The sequence below is a fragment of the Oncorhynchus masou genome, chromosome 28, assembly GCF_036934945.1.
Source record: "Oncorhynchus masou masou isolate Uvic2021 chromosome 28, UVic_Omas_1.1, whole genome shotgun sequence".
NCBI lineage: Eukaryota > Metazoa > Chordata > Actinopteri > Salmoniformes > Salmonidae > Oncorhynchus > Oncorhynchus masou.
Genome location: NC_088239.1, coordinates 15,749,221 through 15,771,310, shown reverse-complemented (window position 1 = coordinate 15,771,310; position 22,090 = coordinate 15,749,221). Strand labels below are relative to the sequence as shown.

Sequence of the window (22,090 nt, the reverse complement as noted above, 5' to 3'; positions counted from 1 at the left end):
TTGTCATGCTGAAAGACCCAGCCACGTTTCATCTTCAATGCCCTTGCTGATGGAAGGAGGTTTTCACTCAAAATCTCACGATACATGGCCCCATTCATTCTTTCCTTTACACGGATCAGTCTTCCTGGTCCCTTTGCAGAAAAACAGCCCCAAAGCATGATGTTTCCACCCTCATGCTTCACAGTAGGTATGGTGTTCTTTGGATGCAACTCAGCATTCTTTGTCCTCCAAACACGACGAGTTGAGTTTTTACCAAAAAGTTATATTTTGGTTTCATCTGACCATATGACATTCTCCCAATCTTCTTCTGGATCATCCAAATGCTCTCAAGCAAACTTCAGACGGGCCTGGACATGTACTGGCTTAAGCAGGGTGACATGTCTGGCACTGCAGGATTTGAGTCCCTGGCGGCGTAGTGTGTTACTGATGGTAGGCTTTGCTACTTTGGTCACAGCTATCTGCAGGTCATTCACTAGGTCCCCCCGTGTGGTTCTGGGATTTTTTTCTCACCGTTCTTGTGATCATTTTGACCCCACGGGGTGAGATCTTGCGTGGAGCCCCAGATCGAGGGAGATTATCAGTGGTCTTGTATGTCTTCCATTTCCTAATAATTGCTCCCACAGTTGATTTCTTCAAACCAAGCTGCTTACCTATTGCAGATTCAGTCTTCCCAGAGTGGTGCAGGTCTACAATTTTGTTTCTGGTGTCCTTTGACAGCTCTTTGGTCTTGGCCATAGTGGAGTTTGGAGTGTGACTGTTTGAGGTTGTGGACAGGTGTCTTTTATACTGATAACAAGTTCAAACAGTTGCCATTAATACAGGTAACGAGTGGAGGACAGAGGAGCCTCTTAAAGAAGAAGTTACAGGTCTGTGAGAGCCAGAAATCTTGCTTGTTTGTAGGTGACCAAATACTAATTTTCCACCATAATTTGCATAAATTCATAAAAAAATCCTACAAAGTGATTTTCTGGATTTTCATTCTCATTTTGTCTGTCATAGGTGAAGTGTACCTATGATGAAAATTACAGGCCTCTCTCATCTTTTTAAGTGGGAGAACTTGCACAATTGGTGGCTGACTAAATACTTTTTTTGCCCCACTGTATGCATGTTAGCTTTGACGTCGGTTTTGCACATCGGCGTTAAACAAGACATGGGGCCGATACCGATGTTGGCATTTTTATCTTATATCTTCCGATTCCAATATGTTCACCGATTTTATATCGTGCATCCCTAGTGTGTGTATGCTTGCTCCCAGATAAACCTCCCAATACTAAGGGCATTTAATACCCATTGACGAAAGGAGGATTGATGAGGACTTTGTCTTTGTTTTTGCCTGAGTTTCTTGTGAATCAGCAGTCTTTGGTAATCATTAGAAGGGAGCAGCTTTCAGTTTGGAGCAGGTTTGGTTTCTTAGTCTGTCTCAGTGGCCACTGGCCAGCCCCCTATTGTCGGGCAGTTGTTGTATCAAACATCCAATCCAGTATTATCAAGAAGCCATCCCACAGTTCTGAGTCTCAGTGAAGTGACGAGCCTGTCATCTGAGGAAGGCTTGTTGTGATTCTCTGGGCATACATCTCTCACTCTCTCACTCTCTCTCTCCTCTCTCTTTCTTTCTCTCTCTCTTCTTAATTACATTTCAATTCAAGGGCTTCATTGGCATGGGAAACATGTTTACATTGCCAAAGCAAGTGAAATAGATAATAAACCAATGTGAAATAAACAATACAAAATTTACAGTAAACATTTCACTCACAGTAGTTCCAAAAGAATAAAGACATTTTAAATGTCATATTATGTCTATATACAGTGTTGTAACGATGTGCAAGTAGTTAAAAGTACAAAATGGAAAATAAATAAACATAAATATGGGTTGTATTAACAAAGGTGTTTGTTCTTCATTAGTTGCCCTTTTCTTGTGGCAACAGGTCACAAATATTGCCGCTGTGATTGAACACTGTGGAATTTCACCCAGTAGATATGGGAGTTTATCAAAATTGGGTTTGTTTTTGAATCTTTGTGTAATCTGAGGGAAATATGTGTCTCGAATATGTTCATACATTTGGCAGCTCAGTGCAGCTCAGTTTCCACCTCATTTTGTGGGCAGTGTGCACATAGCCTGTCTTCTCTTGAGATCCAGGTCTGCCTACGGCGGCCTTTCTCAATAGCAAGGTTATGCTCACTGAGTCTGTACATAGTCAAAGCTTTCCTTAAGTTTGAGTCCGTCACAGTGGTCATGTATTGTGCCACTATATACTCTCTGTTTAAGGTCAGTCATAGTGGTCAGGCATTGTGCCACTATATACTCTCTGTTTAGAGTCAGTCATAGTGATCAGGTATTGTGCCACTATATACTCTCTGTTTAGGGTCAGTCACAGTGGTCAGGTATTGTGCCACTATATACTCTCTGTTTAGGGTCAGTCATAGTGGTCAGGTATTGTGCCACTATATACTCTCTGTTGAGGGTCAGTCATAGTGGTCAGGTATTCTGCCACTATATACTCTCTGTTTAGGGTCAGTCATAGTGGTCAGGTATTGTGCCACTATATACTCTCTGTTTAGGGTCAGTCATAGTGGTCAGGTATTCTGCCACTATATACTCTCTGTTTAGGGTCAGTCATAGTGGTCAGGTATTGTGCCACTATATACTCTCTGTTTAGAGTCAGTCATAGTGGTCAGGTATTGTGCCACTATATACTCTCTGTTTAGGGTCAGTCATAGTGGTCAGGTATTGTGCCACTATATACTCTCTGTTTAGAGTCAGTCATAGTGGTCAGGTATTGTGCCACTATATACTCTCTGTTTAGGGTCAGTCATAGTGGTCAGGTATTCTGCCACTATATACTCTCTGTTTAGGGTCAGTCATAGTGGTCAGGTATTGTGCCACTATATACTCTCTGTTTAGAGTCAGTCATAGTGGTCAGGTATTGTGCCACTATATACTCTCTGTTTAAGGTCAGTCATAGTGGTCAGGTATTGTGCCACTATATACTCTCTGTTTAGGGTCAGTCATAGTGGTCAGGAATTGTGCCACTATATACTCTCTGTTTAGGGTCAGTCATAGTGGTCAGGTATTGTGCCACTATATACTCTCTGTTTAGGGTCAGTCATAGTGGTCAGGTATTGTGCCACTATATACTCTCTGTTTAGGGTCAGTCATAGTGGTCAGGTATTGTGCCACTATATACTCTCTGTTTAGGGTCAGTCATAGTGGTCAGGTATTGTGCCACTATATACTCTCTGTTTAGGGTCAGTCATAGTGGTCAGGTATTGTGCCACTATATACTCTCTGTTTAGGGTCAGTCATAGTGGTCAGGTATTGTGCCACTATATACTCTCTGTTTAGGGTCAGTCATAGTGGTCAGGTATTGTGCCACTATATACTCTCTGTTTAGGGTCAGTCATAGTGGTCAGGTATTGTGCCACTATATACTCTCTGTTTAGGGTCAGTCATAGTGGTCAGGTATTGTGCCACTATATACTCTCTGTTTAGGGTCAGTCATAGTGGTCAGGTATTGTGCCACTATATACTCTCTGTTTAGGGTCAGTCATAGTGGTCAGGTATTGTGCCACTATATACTCTCTGTTTAGGGTCAGTCATAGTGGTCAGGTATTGTGCCACTATATACTCTCTGTTTAGGGTCAGTCATAGTGGTCAGGTTTTGTGCCACTATATACTCTCTGTTGAGGGTCAGTCATAGTGGTCAGGTTTTGTGCCACTATATACTCTCTGTTTAGGGCCAAATAGCATTCTAGTTTGCTCTGTTTTTTTGTTAATTCTTTCCAATGTGTCAAGTAATTATCTTTTTGTTTTCTCATGATTTGGTTAGGTCTAATTGTGTTGCTGTCCTGGGGCTCTGTGGAGTCTGTCTGTGTTTGTGAACAGAGCCCCAGGACCAGGGAGCTTTGGGGACTTTTCTCTATGTTCATCTCTCTGTAGGTGTTGCCTTTGTTATGGAAGGTTTGGGAATCTCTTCCTTTTAGGTGGTTGTAGAATTTAATGGCTCTTTTCTGGATTATGATAATTAGCGGGTATCGGCATAATTCTTTCTCTGAATGCGTTATTTGGTGTTTTACATTGTACACAGAGGATATTTTTGCAGAATTCTGCATGCTGTGTCTCAATTTGGTGTTTGTCCCATTTTGTAAATTCTTGGTTGGTGAGCGGACCGCAGACCTCACAACCATAAAGGGCAGTTGGTTCTATAACTGATTTCAAGTATTTTTCTTGCTCGCTGTCTGTGTGTCTGTCTCTGTCGTACGCACAGTCATGTTAGTCTCACAGCTGAGCGTTTCTGTGTTCTTGATGTGTGCTGACTGTACTCCAATTGCTGTGGGTTGCATCATAGTGGTCTGTACTGAGGTGCTTCTGTCATGGGCTCAGGTCCAGCGTTTCTTTCAACAGAAAGACAGAAGCTACAGTATGAACAGCGTCTGGAACAGTTTGTTTATGGAGTGGTTGTACTTTCAGGTCAGGGGAAGTAGGGTTACTTTACTGAGCAGAGCAACCTTTCTGTCACCTTCTCATCCATGTTTCAGTGTTTGTGTTGTTGTGGTCTATCAGAGAGAGAAATGGAGGGTTTGCTGGTTGGCCCACTCGTAATTCAATGTAAACAAATCCACTATCCTTAGCAGAATGAGGATCTGGCTGGTAGCACAGTAGCTGTTAGCTGGGCTCTGGCCAGGGCATTACCATTACCTAAAGAATAGTATGTGTCAGTGGAGACTGATGGGTTGGATGTTGTTTATGAATTTCAGGAAGTGTTATGTTTCTCCATTGGTGTTGTGTAGGTGAGTAGTATCAGTTTTCAGATGGGAAGTACATGACTTGTGTGTGAATGTGTTTCTATTAGCCTTTGTGTGTCTGTCTGTGTCTGATTTTGTCATTGTGGGTGTATGTTCCTGTGTTTTTGGTATGAATAAATCTCCTATAGCCCTCTCTCATCCAATCACCTTCCTTCTAGTGCAGCTAGGCAGTGAGACTGGAGTCCAGGGGGGTCAGAGAGTTATCAAGCCCCTTCACACTGGCATTCTGTATATGACGATGGCTGTTCTAGGACACGGGGGACAACGCGGCTACACAGCAACACCTCACACATACTTCGATAGCATGGAAAGAGTAGAGATGACTGCAGGGCTGGGGCCTGGGCTGACATTTTAAAGTTTACTAAAGGGATTGGTTTACACTAGTGCAAAGTTTATAACGTTTATATTTTTATTCCCATCTGGAAATAACAGGATTTTAAAAATGTAAATGTGACCTAGTCTCTTTTGAATTTGTATAGCAGACCCTCATGCCAAATTGAGTCAAACCACTTTTTTGAAATAAGCAAAGCATGATAAGACTTTGTCTTTGTTTTGGTTTGTTTGTTTGTCAATTAGGGTGTGCAGGGTGAGTACGTGGTCTGTCATATGCGGTAATTTGGTAAAAAGCCAATTTGACATTTGCTCAGTACATTGTTTTCACTGAGGAAATGTATGAGTCTGCTGTTAATGATAATGCAGAGGATTGTCCCAAGGTTGCTGTTGACTCATAACGTATGGTAGTTATTGGGGTGATCAGTCCTTGGTTCTAAATATTGGGGAAGATGCCAGAGCTGAGGATGATGTTAAAGAGTTTAAGTATAGCCAATTGGAATTTGTGGTCTGTATATTTTATAATTTCATTTAGGATACCATCAGCACCATAGGCCTTTTCTTCAATTTAATTGGAGAATCCAGTGGGTTCTGTTAGTCTTTAATAGTTGATTGTTAGATTTGTATTTGATCATGTATATGTTTTTGCTGTTTGTTCTTTGTTATAGAACCAAAAAAGATTAGAGAAGTGGTTTATCCATAATTCTCCATTTTGGATAGATAACTCTTTGTGTTGTGGTTTGTTTAGTGGGCTCCAATTTTCCCAGAAGTGGTTAGAGTCTATGGATTCTTCAATTACATTAAGCAACTCACTCAGATGGGCATCAGCATTGTCATGTGTGCTTGGGAGGCTACTGGTGGGGAAGCATGCTAGTCAGTATTGTTTATGCCCTTTGATTAGACTCAAACCCAGAACACCCAGAACACGCAAACACACTTAACACAAGGCCTGTCAAGGCCAGCTCTCAGCAGAACTACTACAGCAGACCAGAACACAGACAGTACAGGATGAATTTGATAATTATGACTTCTAATGTGTTGTTTATAGTGCTGCTGGGTGAATGTTGGGACTCGGTGACTTGTGGAAGAGATGGTAAATTATAGGGCAGAGAGACGGGCAACAAAGAGGTGAAGTTAGTCACATAACATTGACTGTATTCCTAACAGTTGGGAGACAAACGTGCTATCATGGTTCACTTGGTGAAAATGGGATTTAAATTCAAATCAAATCAAATTTTATTTGTCACATACACATGGTTAGCAGATGTTAATACGAGTGTAGCGAAACGCTTGTGCTTCTAGTTCCGACAATGCAGTAATAACCAACAAGTAATCTAACTAACAATTCCTAAACTACTGTCTTATACACAGTGTAAGGGGATAAAGAATATGTAGATAAGGATATATGAATGAGTGATGGTACAGAGCAGCATAGGCAAGATACAGTAGATGGTATCGAGTACAGTATATACATATGAGATGAGTATGTAAACAAAGTGGCATAGTTAAAGTGGCTAGTGATACATGTATTACATAAGGATGCAGTCGATGATATAGAGTACAGTATATACGTATGCATATGAGATGAATAATGTAGGGTAAGTAACATTATATAAGGTTGCATTGTTTCAAGTGGCTAGTGATATATTTACATCATTTCCCATCAATTCCCATTATTAAAGTGGCTGGAGTTGAGTCAGTGTCAGTGAGTTGGCAGCAGCCACTCAATGTTAGTGGTGGCTGTTAAACAGTCTGATGGCCTTGAGATAGAAGCTGTTTTTCAGTCTCTCTGTCCCAACATTAATAGTGTGTGTGTGTGTGTGTGTGTGTGTGTGTGTGTGTGTGTGTGTGTGTGTGTGTGTGTGTGTGTGTGTGTGTGTGTGTGTGTGTGTGTGTGTGTGTGTGTGTGTGTGTGTGTGTGTGTGTGTGTGTGTGTGTGTGTGTGTGTGTGTGTGTGTGTGTGTGTCAGTTGAATGGTGTTATTTGGGAGGGATAGACACCAAATTGGGGATCCAGTTTCACATCAATAAAATCTTCCTGGGGTATCCAGGGTATTACTCTGTCTGTCTGTCTCACTAAGGACGCTGGTTAACTCTTAGCGTTGCCATGGTTTCAGCACTCAACACAACTGGTGACAATTATTCATAAACACTACCTACACATTCAACTAATTACCTGATGTAGCTCACAGTGTAGATAACATACCCCAACAATCCAATCTAACACTTTCTGTGTGCCTTGGTTTTAACAACTCAATATATGCCTAAGAGATTAGCCAGTACAGCGCCGAAGTATACCTATTGAATTAATATCACTACGTTCTTATGGCTCCTTACACTCTCTTGTATTTGAATCAGACTTTATGAAGCAGTAAAAAGCTATGCTGTGGACATGTTGTCTGAACAGTCACAGTAGCACAGAACCTCGGTTTGATCTTCACATCTCTCCCAGCCAGGACTGAGTTAACACTGCTATATTACAACGGTCTTTCAGCAGACACCTGTGTTCTGATGTTGCTATGGGTGTTGACTGCGCAATCCATTCCTGGGGGTGGAAGTGCTGGGCTGGAACCAAAATGTGCACACTTGAATGAGAAACACTGGTTTGAAATAATACTACCCTGCTCTCTGTTCGTGTTTGGGATCTAGCCAAGGAAAGAATGCATCTAGGTTTGTGGGATTGGATGGCTGCGGGTAATATGTTTTGAGGCAGAACAAATCTGTAGGCTTGTCCATATGAAATATGTATGTGTCAGGCTCTAGCAGGTTATGGCCTATTCAGTGAGGTGCAGAGGTCAGATATATGGACGTCAGCTTGTCTTGATCCACACAAGAATGTGTTAACGAGTTCAGCTGCTCTAGAACAGAACGTTATGGAACTCTTTCTCTCTCGCTCTCCTTCAACCCTTCTCCCCCCTCACACTCTCTTTCGCTCTCCTTCACCCCTTCTCCCCCCTCACACTCTCTCTCGCTCCTTCACCCCTTCGCCCCCCTCACTCTCTCTCTCTTTCTCTCGCTCTCCTCTCTATCTCTCTCTCTTGCTCTCTTGCTCTCCTCTCTCGCTCTCTCTCTCCGCCCCTCTCTGCCTCTCTCTCCTGCCTCTCGCTCTCCTTACTCTCTGCCTCTCTTTCTCTCTCTCTCTCTCTCTCTCTCTCTCTCTCTCTCTCTCTCTCTCTCTCTCTTCTTAATTCAATTTCAATTTAAGGGCTTCATTGGCTTGGGAAACATGTTTACTTTGCCAAAGCAAGTGAAATAGATAATAAACCAATGTGAAATAAACAATACAAAATGAACAGTAAGCATTACACGCACAGAAGTTCCAAAAGAATAAAGACATTTCAAATGTCATGTTATGTCTATATACAGTGTTGTAACGTGCAACATAGTTCAAGTACAAAAGGGAAAATGAATAAACATACAGTTGAAGTTGGAAGTTTACAAACACTTAGGTTGGAGTCATTAAAACTCAATTTTCAACCACTCCACAAATTTCTTGTTAACAAACTATAGTTTTGGCAAGTTGGTTAGGACATCTACTTTGTGCACAACAGAACTAATTTTTCCAACAATTGTTTACAGACAGATTATTTTACTTATAATTCACTGTATCACAATTCCAGTGGGTCAGAAGTTTACATGCACTAAGTTGACTGTGCCTTTAAACAGCTTGGATAATTCCAGAAGATGATGTCATGGCTTTAGAAGCTTCTGATAGGCTAATTGACATCATTTGAGTCAATTGGAGGTGTACCTGTGGATGTATTTCAAGGCATACCTTCAAACTCAGTGCCTCTTTGCTTGACATCATGGGAAAATCAAAAGAAATCAGCCAAGACCCCAGAACAAAAATGGTTCCAAACGCCTGAAGGTACCACATTCATCTGTACAAAAAGTTGTACACAAGTATTAACACCATGGGACCACACAGTCATCATACCGCTCAGGAAGGAGAAGCATTCAGTCTCCTAGAGATGAACGTACTTTGGTGCGAAAGGTGCAAGTCAATCCCAGAACAACGGCAAAGGACCTTGTGAAGATGCTGGAGGAAACGGGTACAAAAGTATCTATATCCACAGTAAAACGAGTCCTATATCGACATAAAAGACCACTCAGCACGGAAGAAGCCACTGACAATAAAGAAGCAACCGCTAATAAAAAGCCAGACTACGGTTTGCAACTGCACATGGGGACAACTGCACATGGGGACAACTGCACATGGGGACAACTGCACATGGGGACAACTGCACATGGGGACAACTGCACATGGGGACATGTACTTTAGATCGTACTTTTTGGAGAAATGTCCTCTGGTCTGATGAAACAAAAAAAGTACTGTTTGGCCATTATGTCCATCATTATATTTGGAGGAAAACGGGGGAGGCTTGCAAGCCTGAAGAACACCATCCCAACCGTGAAGCACGGGGCTGGCAGCATCATGTTGTGGGTGTGCTTTGCTGCAAGAGGGACTGGTGCACTATATTGAAGCAACATCTCAAGACATCAGTCAGGAAGTTAAAGCTTGGTTGCAAATGGTTCTTCCAAATGGACACTGACCCCAAGCATACTTCCAAAGTTGTGGCAAAATGGCTTAAGGACAACAAAGTCAAGGTATTGGAGTGGCCATCATAAAGCCCTGACCTCAATCCTATAGAACATTTGTGGGCAGAACTGAAAAAGTGTGTGCGAGCAAGGAGGCCTACAAACCTGACTCAGTTACACCAGCTCTGTCAGGAGGAATGGGACAAAATTCACCCACAAGGGAAGCTTGTGGAAGGCTACCCAAAACGTTTGACCCAAGTTAAACAATTTAAATGCAATGCTACCAAATACTAATTGAGTGTATGTAAACTTCTGACCCACTGGGAATGTGATGAAAGAAATAAAAGCTGAAATAAATCATTCCCTCTACTATTATTTTGACATTTCACATTCTTAAAATAACGTGGTGACCCTAACTGACCTAAAACAGGAATTTTTACTAGGATTAAATGTCAGGAATTGTGACAACTAAGTTTAAATGTATTTGGCTACGGTGTATGTAAACTTCAACTGTACATCAATAAAATCAATTTAGTCTCAAATAAATAATGAAACATCTTCAATTTGGTTTAAATAATGCAAAAACACAGTGCTGGAGAAGAAAGTAAAAGTGCAATATATGCCATGTAAAAAAAGCTAACGTTTAAGTTCCTTTCTCATAAGATGAGAACATATGAAAGCTGGTTCCTTTTAACATGAGTATTTAATATACCCAGTTAAGAAGTTTTAGGTTGTAGTTATTACAGGAGTTATAGGACTATTTATCTCCATACCATTTGTATCTCATATACCGTTGACTATTGGAAGTTCTTATAGGCACTGTAGTATTGCCAGCCTTATCTCGGGAGTTGATAGGCATGAAGTCATAAACAGCGCAATGCTTGAAGCACAGCGAAGAGCTGCTGGCAAACGCAGGAAAGTGCTGTTTGATTGAATGCTTACGAGCCTACTGCTGCCTACAACCGCTCAGTCAGACTGCTATCAAATCATAGACTTAATTATAATATAATAAACACACAGAAATATGAGCTTTAGGTCATTAATATGGTCAAATCAGGAAACTACCATTTCGAAAACAAAACATTTATTCTTTCAGTGAAATACAGAACCGTTCTGTATTTTATCTAATGGGTGGCATCCCTAAGTCTAAATAATGCTGTTACATTGCACAACCTTCAATGTTATGTCATAATTATGTGAAAGTCTGGCAAATTAATTACGGTCTTTGTTAGGAAGAAATTGTAATGTGTCTGTGTGAAGCTGGTGAGATGAGTCAGGCGCAGGACAGCAGATGTAATGAAAGCAATTTTACTCAAATAATATAACACGCCGTAATAATACAAGGCCACAAATACGGACCGCAATACAATAAACAATTGCTCACAAACAAACATGGGGAAACAGAGGGTTAAATAATGAACAAGTAATTGTGGAATTGAAAGCAGGTGTGTAAGACAAAACAAATGGAAACTGAAAAGTGGATTGGCGATGGCCAGAACGCCGGTGACGTCGAACGCCGCCCGAACAAGGAGAGGGACTGACTTCGGCGGAAGTTGTGACAGAAATGTTCTTCACACAGTTCGTAACGAGCCAGGCAGCCCGAACTGCTGCATATACCCTGACTCTGCTTGCACAGAACGCAAGAGAAGTGACACAATTTTTCTAATTTAAAGAAATTCATGTTAGCAGGCAATATTAACAAAATATGCAGGTTTACAAAAATATACTTGTGTATTGATTTTAAGAAAGGCATTGATGTTTATTGTTAGGTACACATTGGTGCAACAGTGCTTTTTTCGTGAATGCGCTTGTTAAATCATCACCCGTTTGGCGATGTAGACTGTGATTCGATGATAAATTAACAGGCACCGCATTGATTATATGCAACGCAGGACAAGCTAGATAAGATGGCAATATCATCAACCATGTGTAGTTAACTAGTAACTATGTTAAGATTGATTGATTGGTTTTTTTGTTTTATAAGATAAGTTTAGTGCTAGCTAGCAACTGACCTTGGCTCCTTGCTGCACTCGCATAACAGGTGGTCAGCCTGCCACGCAGTCTCCTCGTGGAGTGCAATGTAATTGTCTTTAATCGGCGTCCAAAAATGCAGATTACAGATTGTTATGAAAACTTGAAATCGGCCCTAATTAATCTGCAATGCCGATTAATCGGTCAACCTCTAATTGTTTTTGTGATTTACCATAGTGAAGATGTAAGCTCAGGTTTTCTGGGTCTCTATATTTATGGTTGGATAAGCTTCTCAATTTCTTTTAGGTTTTTGCATTCTTCATCAAAATATTTATCATTGTTGTTAATTTTCTTAGGTTGTCTGTTTGAAATGTTTCAATTTGATAGGAAAGCTGAGAGGTCAAATATACTGTTTAGGTTTTCTACTGCCAAGTTTACCCCTTCACTATTACAGTGAAACCTTTTGTTCAGGAAGTTGTCTAAAAGGGATTGACTTTGTTGTTGCCTAATAGTTTTTTGGTAGGTTCCCACACTACTTTCCTTCCATCTATAGCAGTTCTTGATATTATTCAGTTCCTTTGGCTTTGATGCGTCATGATTGAGTATTGCTCTGTTCAGTTAGACTGGAATTTTGCTGTGCTCTAATAGGGGTGTCAGTGGGCTGACTGTGAACGCTCTGAGAGACTGGGTTGAGATCAGTGATAAAGTAGTCTACAGTACTACTGCCAAGAGATGAGCAATAGGTGTACCTACCGTAGGAGTCCCCTCGAAGCCTAACATTGACTATGAACATACCCAGCGTGTGACAGAGTTGCAGGAGTTGTGACACGTTTTTGTTGGTTATGTTGTCATAGTTATGCCTAAGGGGGCATATGGGGGAGGGAATGCTGTCACCTCCAGGTAGGTGTGTGTCCCCCTGTGTGCTGAATGTGTCAGGTTCTTGTCCAGTTCTGGCATTTAGGTCGCCACAGACTAGTACATGTTGGTGGGCCTGGAAATGTTCGCTTCTCCATCCTGGAAGGAGAAATCGATCTTCATTAAAGTATGGGGATTCTAGTGGGGGGATATAGGTAGCACACATGATAACATTTTAGTTTTGTTCTGTTTGAGATCATTTCCTTTTGAATTTCTAGCCAAATATAAAATGTTCCTGTTTTTGATTAATTTAAAAGATTGAGTTAGGTCTACTCTATACCAATTCTCCCGGAGTCCCTTCCCTGTTTCACAACTGGTAGTTTGGTGGATGGGACTACCAGTTCTCTGTAACCTAGAGAGCAACCAGTGGGTCCATCTCCTCTTCTATACTATGTTTCTTGAAGGATGACATTGTCTGTATTTCTGATTTCTTTGGTGAAGTCACGATTCCTGCTTTTTAGGCCAAAGGCAGATGACCTCAGGCCTTGGATATTCCAAGATGAGAAAGGGAAGGCTTTGTGTGCAAAGCTGCCATCAAGGCAAAGGGTGGCTACATTGAAGAATCTCAAATATAAAATCTAGTTTGATTTGTTTAACACTTTTTTGGTTACTACATTATTCCATATTTCTACAATGTAGAAAAGAGTAAAAATAAAGAAAAACCCTTGAATGAGTAGGTGTGTCCAAACTTTTGACGGGTACTGTACATCACTGGATGTTCACAGCCCCGTAGACTAAAACTGCCTCACTGGAGCTTTACAGCCCCTGTAGACTAAAACTGCCTCACTGGAGCTTTACAGCCCCTGTAGACTAAAACTGCCTCACTGGAGCTTTACAGCCCCTCTAGACTAAAACTGCCTCACTGGAGCTTTACAGCCCCTGTAGACTAAAACTGCCTCACTGGATGTTCACAGCCCCTGTAGACTAAATCTGCCTCACTGGAGCTTTACAGCCCCTCTAGACTAAAACTGCCTCACTGGAGCTTTACAGCCCCGTAGATTAAAACTGCCTCACTGGAGCATTACAGCCCCTGTAGACTAAAACACACACATGTGCACATACACACACAGGCACAAACACACAGGCAGACACACACACATGCTCATACACATGTGTGAGTACACACACACAGAATAGCCAGTCATAGAGACAGATAGAAGTGGGAGAGAAAGAACAACACAGAGAGCAGACCGATGAAGCAGATCAAGGCACCAGCCCTCTATACAGACAGACGGGTGTTGCCTGACATGTCTTCAGATCAGTGCAGATCAAGGCAGCAGCCCTCTATACAAACAGACTGGTGTAGCCTGACATGTCTTCAGATCAGTGCAGATCAAGGCAGCAGCCCTCTGTACAGACAGACTGGTGTTTTCAGATCTGTTCTACAGGGACACAAAGAAGATTCATAGAGCCATGCTCTAGCCTATATGCTTGTTCATATACCGTGCCTTTTGGATAGTATTCAGACCCCTTGACTTTTTCTACGTTATGTTACAGCCTAATTCTAAAATTGATTTAAAGAAAATGTTACTCATTATTCTACCTACAATATCCCATAATGACAAAACAGGTTTTTAGAAATTTTAGCAAAAATAAATTACAATAAAAAATGAAATATCATATTTACATAAGTATTCAGACCCTTTACTCAGTACTTCGTTGAACACTTTTGGTAGTGATTACAGCCTTGAGTCTTCTTGGGTATGACGCTACAAGCTTGGCACACCTGTATTTGGGATCCTCTCAAGCTCTGTCAGGTTGGATGGGGAGCATTGCTGCACAGATATTTTCAGGTCTCTCAATAGATGTTCGATCGGGTTCAATACCGGGCTCTGGCTGGGCCAGTCAAGGACATTCAGATACTTGTTCCGAAGCCACTCCTGCCTTGTCTTGGCTGTGGGCTTAGGGTCGTTGTCCTGTTGGAAGGTGAAACATCACACCAGTCTGAAGTCCTGAGCACTTTAGAGCAGGTTTCATCAAGGATCTCTCTTTACTTTGCTCCGTTCATCTTTGGCTCGATCCTGACAAGTCTCCCAGTCCCTGCTGCTGATAAACAGCCCCACAGCATGATGCTGCCTCCACCATGCTTCACCGTAGTGATGGTGTAAGGTTTCCTCCAGATGTGACACTTGGCATTCAGGCCAAAGAGTTCAATCTTGGTTTTATCAGACCAGAGAATCTTGTTTCCCATGGTCTGAGTCTTTATGTGCCTTTTGGCAAACTCCAATTGGGCTGTGATGTGCCTTCTACTGAGGAGGGGCTTCCGTCTGGCCACTCTACCATAAAGACCTGATTGGTGGAGTGCTGTGGAGATGGTTGTCCTTCTGGAAGGTTCTCCCATCTCCACACTCTGGAGTTCTGTCAGAGTGACCATTGGGTGCTTGGTCACCTCCCTGACCAAGGCCCTTCTCCCCTGGTTTCTCAGTTTGGCCGGGCAGCCAGCTCTAGGAAGAGTCTTGGGGGTTCTAAACTTCTTCCATTTAAGAATGGAGGCCACTGTGTTCTTGGGGACCTTCAATGCTGCAGACATTTTTTGGTACCCTTCCTCAGATCTGTGCCTCAACACAATCCTGTCTCTGAGCTCTACGGACAATTCCTTTAACCTCATGGCTTGGTTTTTGCTCTGACATGCACTGTCAACTGTGTGATCTTATATAGACCGCTGTGTGTCTTTCCAAATCATGTCCAATCAATTGAATCACGGGTGGACTCCATTCAAGTTGTAGAGACATCTGAAGGATAATCAATGGAAACAGGATGCACCTGCTCTCAATTTTTGAGTCTCATAGCAAAGGGTCTGAATACTTGAAGTATTTTATTATTTTAATTTTTTGGGAAATATTTTTAGAAATCTGTTTTCACTTTGTCATGATGGGATATGGTGTGTAGATTGCTGAGGAAACAGTGTTTATTTAATACATTTTAGAATATGGCTGTAACATAACAATAGTTAGAGAAAATCAAGGGATCTGAATACTTTCCGGTATGTAAATAGGGTAGAAGAGTTGATTTTAAAAGGAAATATAAATAATGATTTAATAACTGTGAATAATGATTTAATGACTGCATGTGATTAAAAAGCCCTTGTTATCGGCTTCTGTTATTCTGCTCGTACTAGACTGTAAAGTGGCCCTGAAACCACACCTGATTAAATGGCATGTACTGTAGCACACAAGCTTGACCCTCAAGTAGATTTTGAATAGAAAATTAGCCTCGTAAGCAATATCAATAATTGAGCTGTCACTATTTTAGTGGCCTTTGTTAATAATAAGAGGGCAGTATTCTTTGGAGGGCTCTGATGAGTGTTGCTATACTGTATGTTTTAAGCACTTCCTAGACTCCCCCTGAGTCAGTGTTGAGAGAGCTAAAATCCACATTCACCCAGTGCATAGCAGAGTGAATTGTGAAAACCCAGACTCTCGGTGAGGGCATGTCTAGAACTGTCACAATGACTGGGTGTGTTGGAGTGTAGAATGTCTACCCAACACCAAAACACAAGAGGGTGTATTGTAAAACACACTCACATACTCATTGCAGGCCAACTTCTTAATGAGTTTGTTTGCATGCACACGCAAGTGTGTGTATCCCAACGCTCTGAACTGCTAGGCTACCTGCCGTCTTAAGAGGTTCTAATCCACATCCTGGTGTGTCCCACGAACAGAATTAATCAACACTTCACTGTGACTCGCCAGACATTTACAAGGAGCCGTGGACGAGAGAGAAGCTAGATAACAGCTAAATGCACTATTCATTAATAATCAGGCTCCCTACATCACTATTCATTAATAAGCATGCTCCCTACATCACTATTCATTAATAATCAGGCTCCCTACATCACTATTCATTAATAAGCATGCTCCCTACATCACTATTCATTAATAAGCAGGCTCCCTACCTCACTATTCATTAATAAGCATGCTCCCTACATCACTATTCATTAATAAGCAGGCTCCCTACCTCACTATTCATTAATAAGCAGGCTCCCTACCTCACTATTCATTAATAAGCAGGCTCCCTACATCACAATTCATTAATAAGCAGGCTCCCTACCTCACTATTCATTAATAAGCAGGCTCCCTACATCACTATTCATTAATAAGCATGCTCCCTACATCACTATTCATTAATAAGCAGGCTCCCTACCTCACTATTCATTAATAATCAGGCTCCCTACATCACTATTCATTAATAAGCATGCTCCCTACATCACTATTCATTAATAAGCAGGCTCCCTACCTCACTATTCATTAATAAGCAGGCTCCCTACCTCACTATCCATTAATAAGAAGGCTCCCTACATCACTATTCATTAATAAGCATGCTCCCTACATCACTATTCATTAATAAGCAGGCTCCCTACATCACTATTCATTAATAAGCAGGCTCCCTACCTCACTATTCATTAATAAGCAGGCTCCCTACATCACAATTCATTAATAAGCAGGCTCCCTACCTCACTATTCATTAATAAGCAGGCTCCCTACATCACTATTCATTAATAAGCAGGCTCCCTACCTCACTATTCATTAATAAGCAGGCTCCCTACCTCACTATCCATTAATAAGAATATTATATATATATATATCCCATTTAGCAGACGCTTTTGTCCAAAGCGACTTACAAGTCGGCTGGGGCCACTACTTTTACATATGGGTGGTCCCAGTGGGAATCGAACCCACGACGCTTGGCGTTGCAAGCGCCATGCTCTACCGACTGAGCCACATAGGGGGCTCCCTACAGGCTCCCTACATCACTATTCTTTAATAAGCAGGCTCCCTACATCACTATTCATTAATAAGCAGGCTCCCTACCTCACTATTCATTAATAAGCAGGCTCCCTACATCACTATTCATTAATAAGCAGGCTCCCTACCTCACTATTCATTAATAAGCAGGCTCCCTACCTCACTATTCATTACTGCTGTCAGTGCCTGCTATCTGCTATTCCCAATGATGTCATTAGTTTAGTAAAATACAGCAGAATTTACCCTCCCCTTTGACTGTTACCTCAATGTTGCTAATGGTTTCTCCCTCCCCCTCTTTCTCTCTCTTGTTTCAGAGGAAATAAAAGAAGAGTCTGAAAAATTAAGGTACGTTTGTTTTAATTCTGTTCAGGAAAACATCCGGGTTAATTTACGTGATTTACTGAATGTCTCTGCCTGTACAGTTCTTGTACATTTGAACGCTTGTTTTGAAAGCAAACCTCGCCTTAGCGTGCCCTTGAGTATAAAGTGTGTGTGTGTGTGTGTGTGTGTGTGTGTGTGTGTGTGTGTGTGTCCTCCAGTGTGTTTTATTTGTCTCTCCAGCTGGTCTACTTCTAAAAGCCCTTCTCCCTGTCATTAATGGCTTTTTTCATGGACCCCTGTCGAGTGGCCGTCTCTAACGTGTGTGTGTGTGTGTGTGTGTGTGTGTGTGTGTGTGTGTGTGTGTGTGTGTGTGTGTGTGTGTGTGTGTGTGTGTGTGTGTGTGTGTGTGTGTGTGTGTGTGTGTGTGTGTGTGTGTGTGTGTGTGTGTGTGTGTGTGTGTGTGTGTGTGTTAGAGCGGGAGAGAGAGAAATGGAAAGAAATAAAAGCTGGCTTTCACCTGGGTGTGTTTGTGGAGCTTTTCTGCCCGGTAACTGGGTCTGAGGGATGAAATGTACCATGAGTACCAGTCCTTTCCTCCTCCTCTTTCTCTCCCTCCATTTCCCTTCCTATCTCTGTATCTCTCCCCCTCGAGAGACCCACAGCAGAACTGGATGATCAGAGCTGGATCACAATGTTCCAGCTAGGCTAGCTCTGCCAAAATGAGACCCCTGGGGTCGGCTAGGGGAGCTAGGCTGGGGGTGGGTAAGGAGAGGTGGGCTGAGGGGGTGTGTAGAGGAGCGAGGCTGAGGGGGTGGCTAGAGGAGCTAGGCTGAGGGGGTGGCTAGAGGAGCTAGGCTGAGGGGGTGGCTAGGGAGAGGTGGGCTGAGGGTGTGGGTAGAGGAGCTAGGCTGAGGGGGTGGCTAGAGGAGCTAGGCTGAGGGGGTGGCTAGAGGAGCTAGGCTGAGGGGGTGGCTAGAGGAGCTAAGCTGAGGGGGTGGCTAGAGGAGCTAGGCTGAGGGGGTGGCTAGAGGAGCTAGGCTGATGGGGTGGCTAGAGGAGCTAGGCTGAGGGGGTGGCTAGAGGAGCTAGGCTGAGGGGGTGGCTAGAGGAGCTAGGCTGAGGGGGTAGGTAGAGGAGCTAGGCTGTGGGGGTGGATAGAGGAGCTAGGCTGAGGGGGTGGGTAGGGAGAGGTGGGCTGAGGGGGTGGCTAGAGGAGCGAGGCCGAGGGGGTGGCTAGAGGAGCTAGGCTGAGGGGGTGGGTAGGGAGAGGTGGACTGAGGGGGTGGCTAGAGGAGCTAGGCTGAGGGGGTGGGTAGGGAGAGGTGGGCTGAGGGGGTGGCTAGAGGAGCTAAGCTGGGGGGTGGGTAGGGAGAGGTGGGCTGAGGGGGTGGCTCGAGGAGCTAGGCTGAGGGGGTGGGTAGGGAGAGGTGGGCTGAGGGGGTGGGTAGGGAGAGGTGGGCTGAGGGGGTGGGTAGGGAGGGGGGGTGGCTCGAGGAGCTCGGCTGAGGGGGTGCGTAGGGAGAGGTGGCCTGAGGGGGTGGGAAGAGGGAGGTGGCCTGAGGGGGTGGGAAGAGGGAGGTGGGCTAGGTGGGAGGGCCGATTCACTGGATCGTACAGACACTGTATCTAAGCTTCCTCCCACAGATGACCTGCCCAAAAGGGCTTATTTTTGGTGGGGGAGGAGAAGGGATTTCGGGAGTCCATATACAGACACCTAACCTTTCACTAAGGTGCCCTGCCTTCCAGGTTTCAGAAAAGTAATAAGAAACACTCCTAACATCACTAATCCCCAAGGATCTTTTGTACGCAAAAATTGTCAAAAATGTTAGGCCCAAAAGCAACGGTAGCTAAATATGTTAGCTTTCTCTCGTCTGTCTAAACCTACATTTATGTAAATTATGAACATGATCAGGTAAATCCTGTATGTTGCTTATTAGAGGGGAGAACGCATGCTGAACAGGGAGGATCTCAGGGACTCATGACTCAACACCATGCGTAGAATTAGCATAAGTAGAATGGACATTACCATTCAAAACAATGTCTGGAGGCTTTATTGGTTGTTATATTTAAAATGCTCAATCATGCTTATCATATCGTCTTTCAGAATTCTGTATGCTTTCTCTTCTCTTCCTTATCCACCTCTTTCTCTCGCTCTCACTTTCTCGTTCTCTCCCGCACTCATTCTCTCACTCTTTCTCTCCTGCTCTCTCTCGTGTACCACTGCACTCTGCGAGGTTATCCCTCTAAAGAAGCTGAAGTCATCCCTTTCTCTCTGCCAAGACAAACACAGCCCTTCCCTTCTCTCTCTCCCCCTCTCTCTTCTTCTCTCATGTCCTCCATCCTAGGATCAGAGCTCAGTGCAGTCTGGGTGTGGTTGTTCTGCTGAATAATATTTTAGCCCACAGCCAAGGACACCTGGTTTAGATCTATAATATTTTAGCCCTCAGCCTCCCGAATGACGCAGGGGTCTAAGGCACTGCATCTCAATGCAAGAGGCGTCACAACAGACCCTGGTTCGTTCCCGGGCTGTATCACAACTGGCCGTGATCAGGAGTCCCATAAGGCGGCGCACAATTAGCCCACAATTAGCCCAGCAGTGCCTAGTTTAAAAAATAAATAATCAGCCAAGGACCCCTGGTTTAGATGTATAATATTTTAGACCACAGCCAAGGACCCCTGGTTTAGATGTATAATATTTTAGACCACAGCCAAGGACCCCTGGTTTAGATGTATAATATTTTAGACCACAGCCAAGGACCCCTGGATTAGATGTATAATATTTTAGACCACAGCCAAGGACCCCTGGATTAGATGTGTAATATTTTAGACCACAGCCAAGGACCCCTGGTTTAGATGTATAATATTTTAGACCACAGCCAAGGACCCCTGGATTAGATGTATAATATTTTAGACCACAGCCAAGGACCCCTGGATTAGATGTGTAATATTTTAGACCACAGCCAAGGACCCCTGGATTAGATGTGTAATATTTTAGACCACAGCCAAGGACCCCTGGATTAGATGTGTAATATTTTAGACCACAGCCAAGGACCCCTGGATTAGATGTGTAATATTTTAGACCACAGCCAAGGACCCCTGGATTAGATGTATAATATTTTAGACCACAGCCAAGGATCCCTGGTTTAGATGTGTAATGTTTTAGCCCACAACCAAGGACCCCTGGTTTAGATGTGTAATATTTTAGCCCACAGCCAAGGATCCCTGGTTTAGATGTGTAATGTTTTAGCCCACAACCAAGGACCCCTGGTTTAGATGTGTAATATTTTAGACCACAGCCAAGGACCCCTGGATTAGATGTATAATATTTTAGACCACAGCCAAGGATCCCTGGTTTAGATGTGTAATGTTTTAGCCCACAACCAAGGACCCCTGGTTTAGATGTGTAATATTTTAGCCCACAGCCAAGGATCCCTGGTTTAGATGTGTAATATTTTAGCCCACAGCCAAGGACCCCTGGTTTAGATGTGTAATATTTTAGCCCACAGCCAAGGACCCCTGGTTTAGATGTGTAATATTTTAGCCCACAGCCAAGGATCCCTTGTTTAGATGTGTAATGTTTTAGCCCACAGCCAAGGATCCCTTGTTTAGATGTGTAATGTTTTAGCCCACAACCAAGGACCCCTGGTTTAGATGTGTAATGTTTTAGCCCACAACCAAGGATCCCTGGTTTAGATGTGTAATGTTTTAGCCCACAACCAAGGACCCCTGGTTTAGATGTGGGATCCATAAAGACAGACAACACTTACAAATATGTCTTTTTCTTTGGTTTTATTCCTTAGCAACAGTCACAAGGATGCAATTTTGTCCACAAAGGCTTTTGACAGCAAAAGACAGTCAACAGAGTCGGAGCTGAGACCATTATTATCAGGTGTATGACACCATGGATCTCTCATACTTTGCAGTTGTTTCTTTGTAAAAGTTAGCTGCTTCCAGTGTATTAAATTGAGCTGCATACAGCACATGTATAAATATGTAAACAGTACCCTGTTAGTAGTCTGTGCAGGCTGGAATAAATGTTGGTTTAAATCTAGGTTATATTTTTATCATGCTTTGAGTAGAGGACAGACTAGGTTGTATGATCTTGGTTTGCTTTTCCCTTGGTCTCTTCTCTCCAGTCCTCCTCCAGACAGCAAATCAGATTCTAGCACTCTTCCGCCAATCAAATCAAAGACCAGCTTCGTCGAGGCCGACAAGTACTTCCTGCCGTTTGAGTTGGCATGTCAGTCCAAATGTCCCCGCATCGTCATCACATCACTAGACTGTTTACAGGTCAGTGGCAGAGGAGGTCAGGACGTGACCCCTGTTTGTCTATGCTACAGGATTCTATTAATTGGCGGTTCTCCTCCATTAATGATATGTCTTTATTGCTTCGTTCATACACAGTACAGTTCATGTGTATATGGGGTCTTTCTGAATAGGATTCAGGAGTTGTGTTTTTCTGACTGT

The 22,090-nt window shown here is 43.0% G+C and overlaps 1 protein-coding gene across 1 annotated transcript in view; it reads left to right on the top strand.

The window, feature by feature from the left end:
- LOC135517253 (brefeldin A-inhibited guanine nucleotide-exchange protein 1-like) overlaps positions 1-22,090 on the top strand; it is a 113,474-nt gene that overhangs the window by 26,213 nt on the left and 65,171 nt on the right. The window contains 2 exon segments of the mRNA XM_064941381.1: positions 17,617-17,647; positions 21,760-21,913. Of these exon segments, the coding sequence (XP_064797453.1) occupies positions 17,617-17,647; positions 21,760-21,913 (185 nt within the window).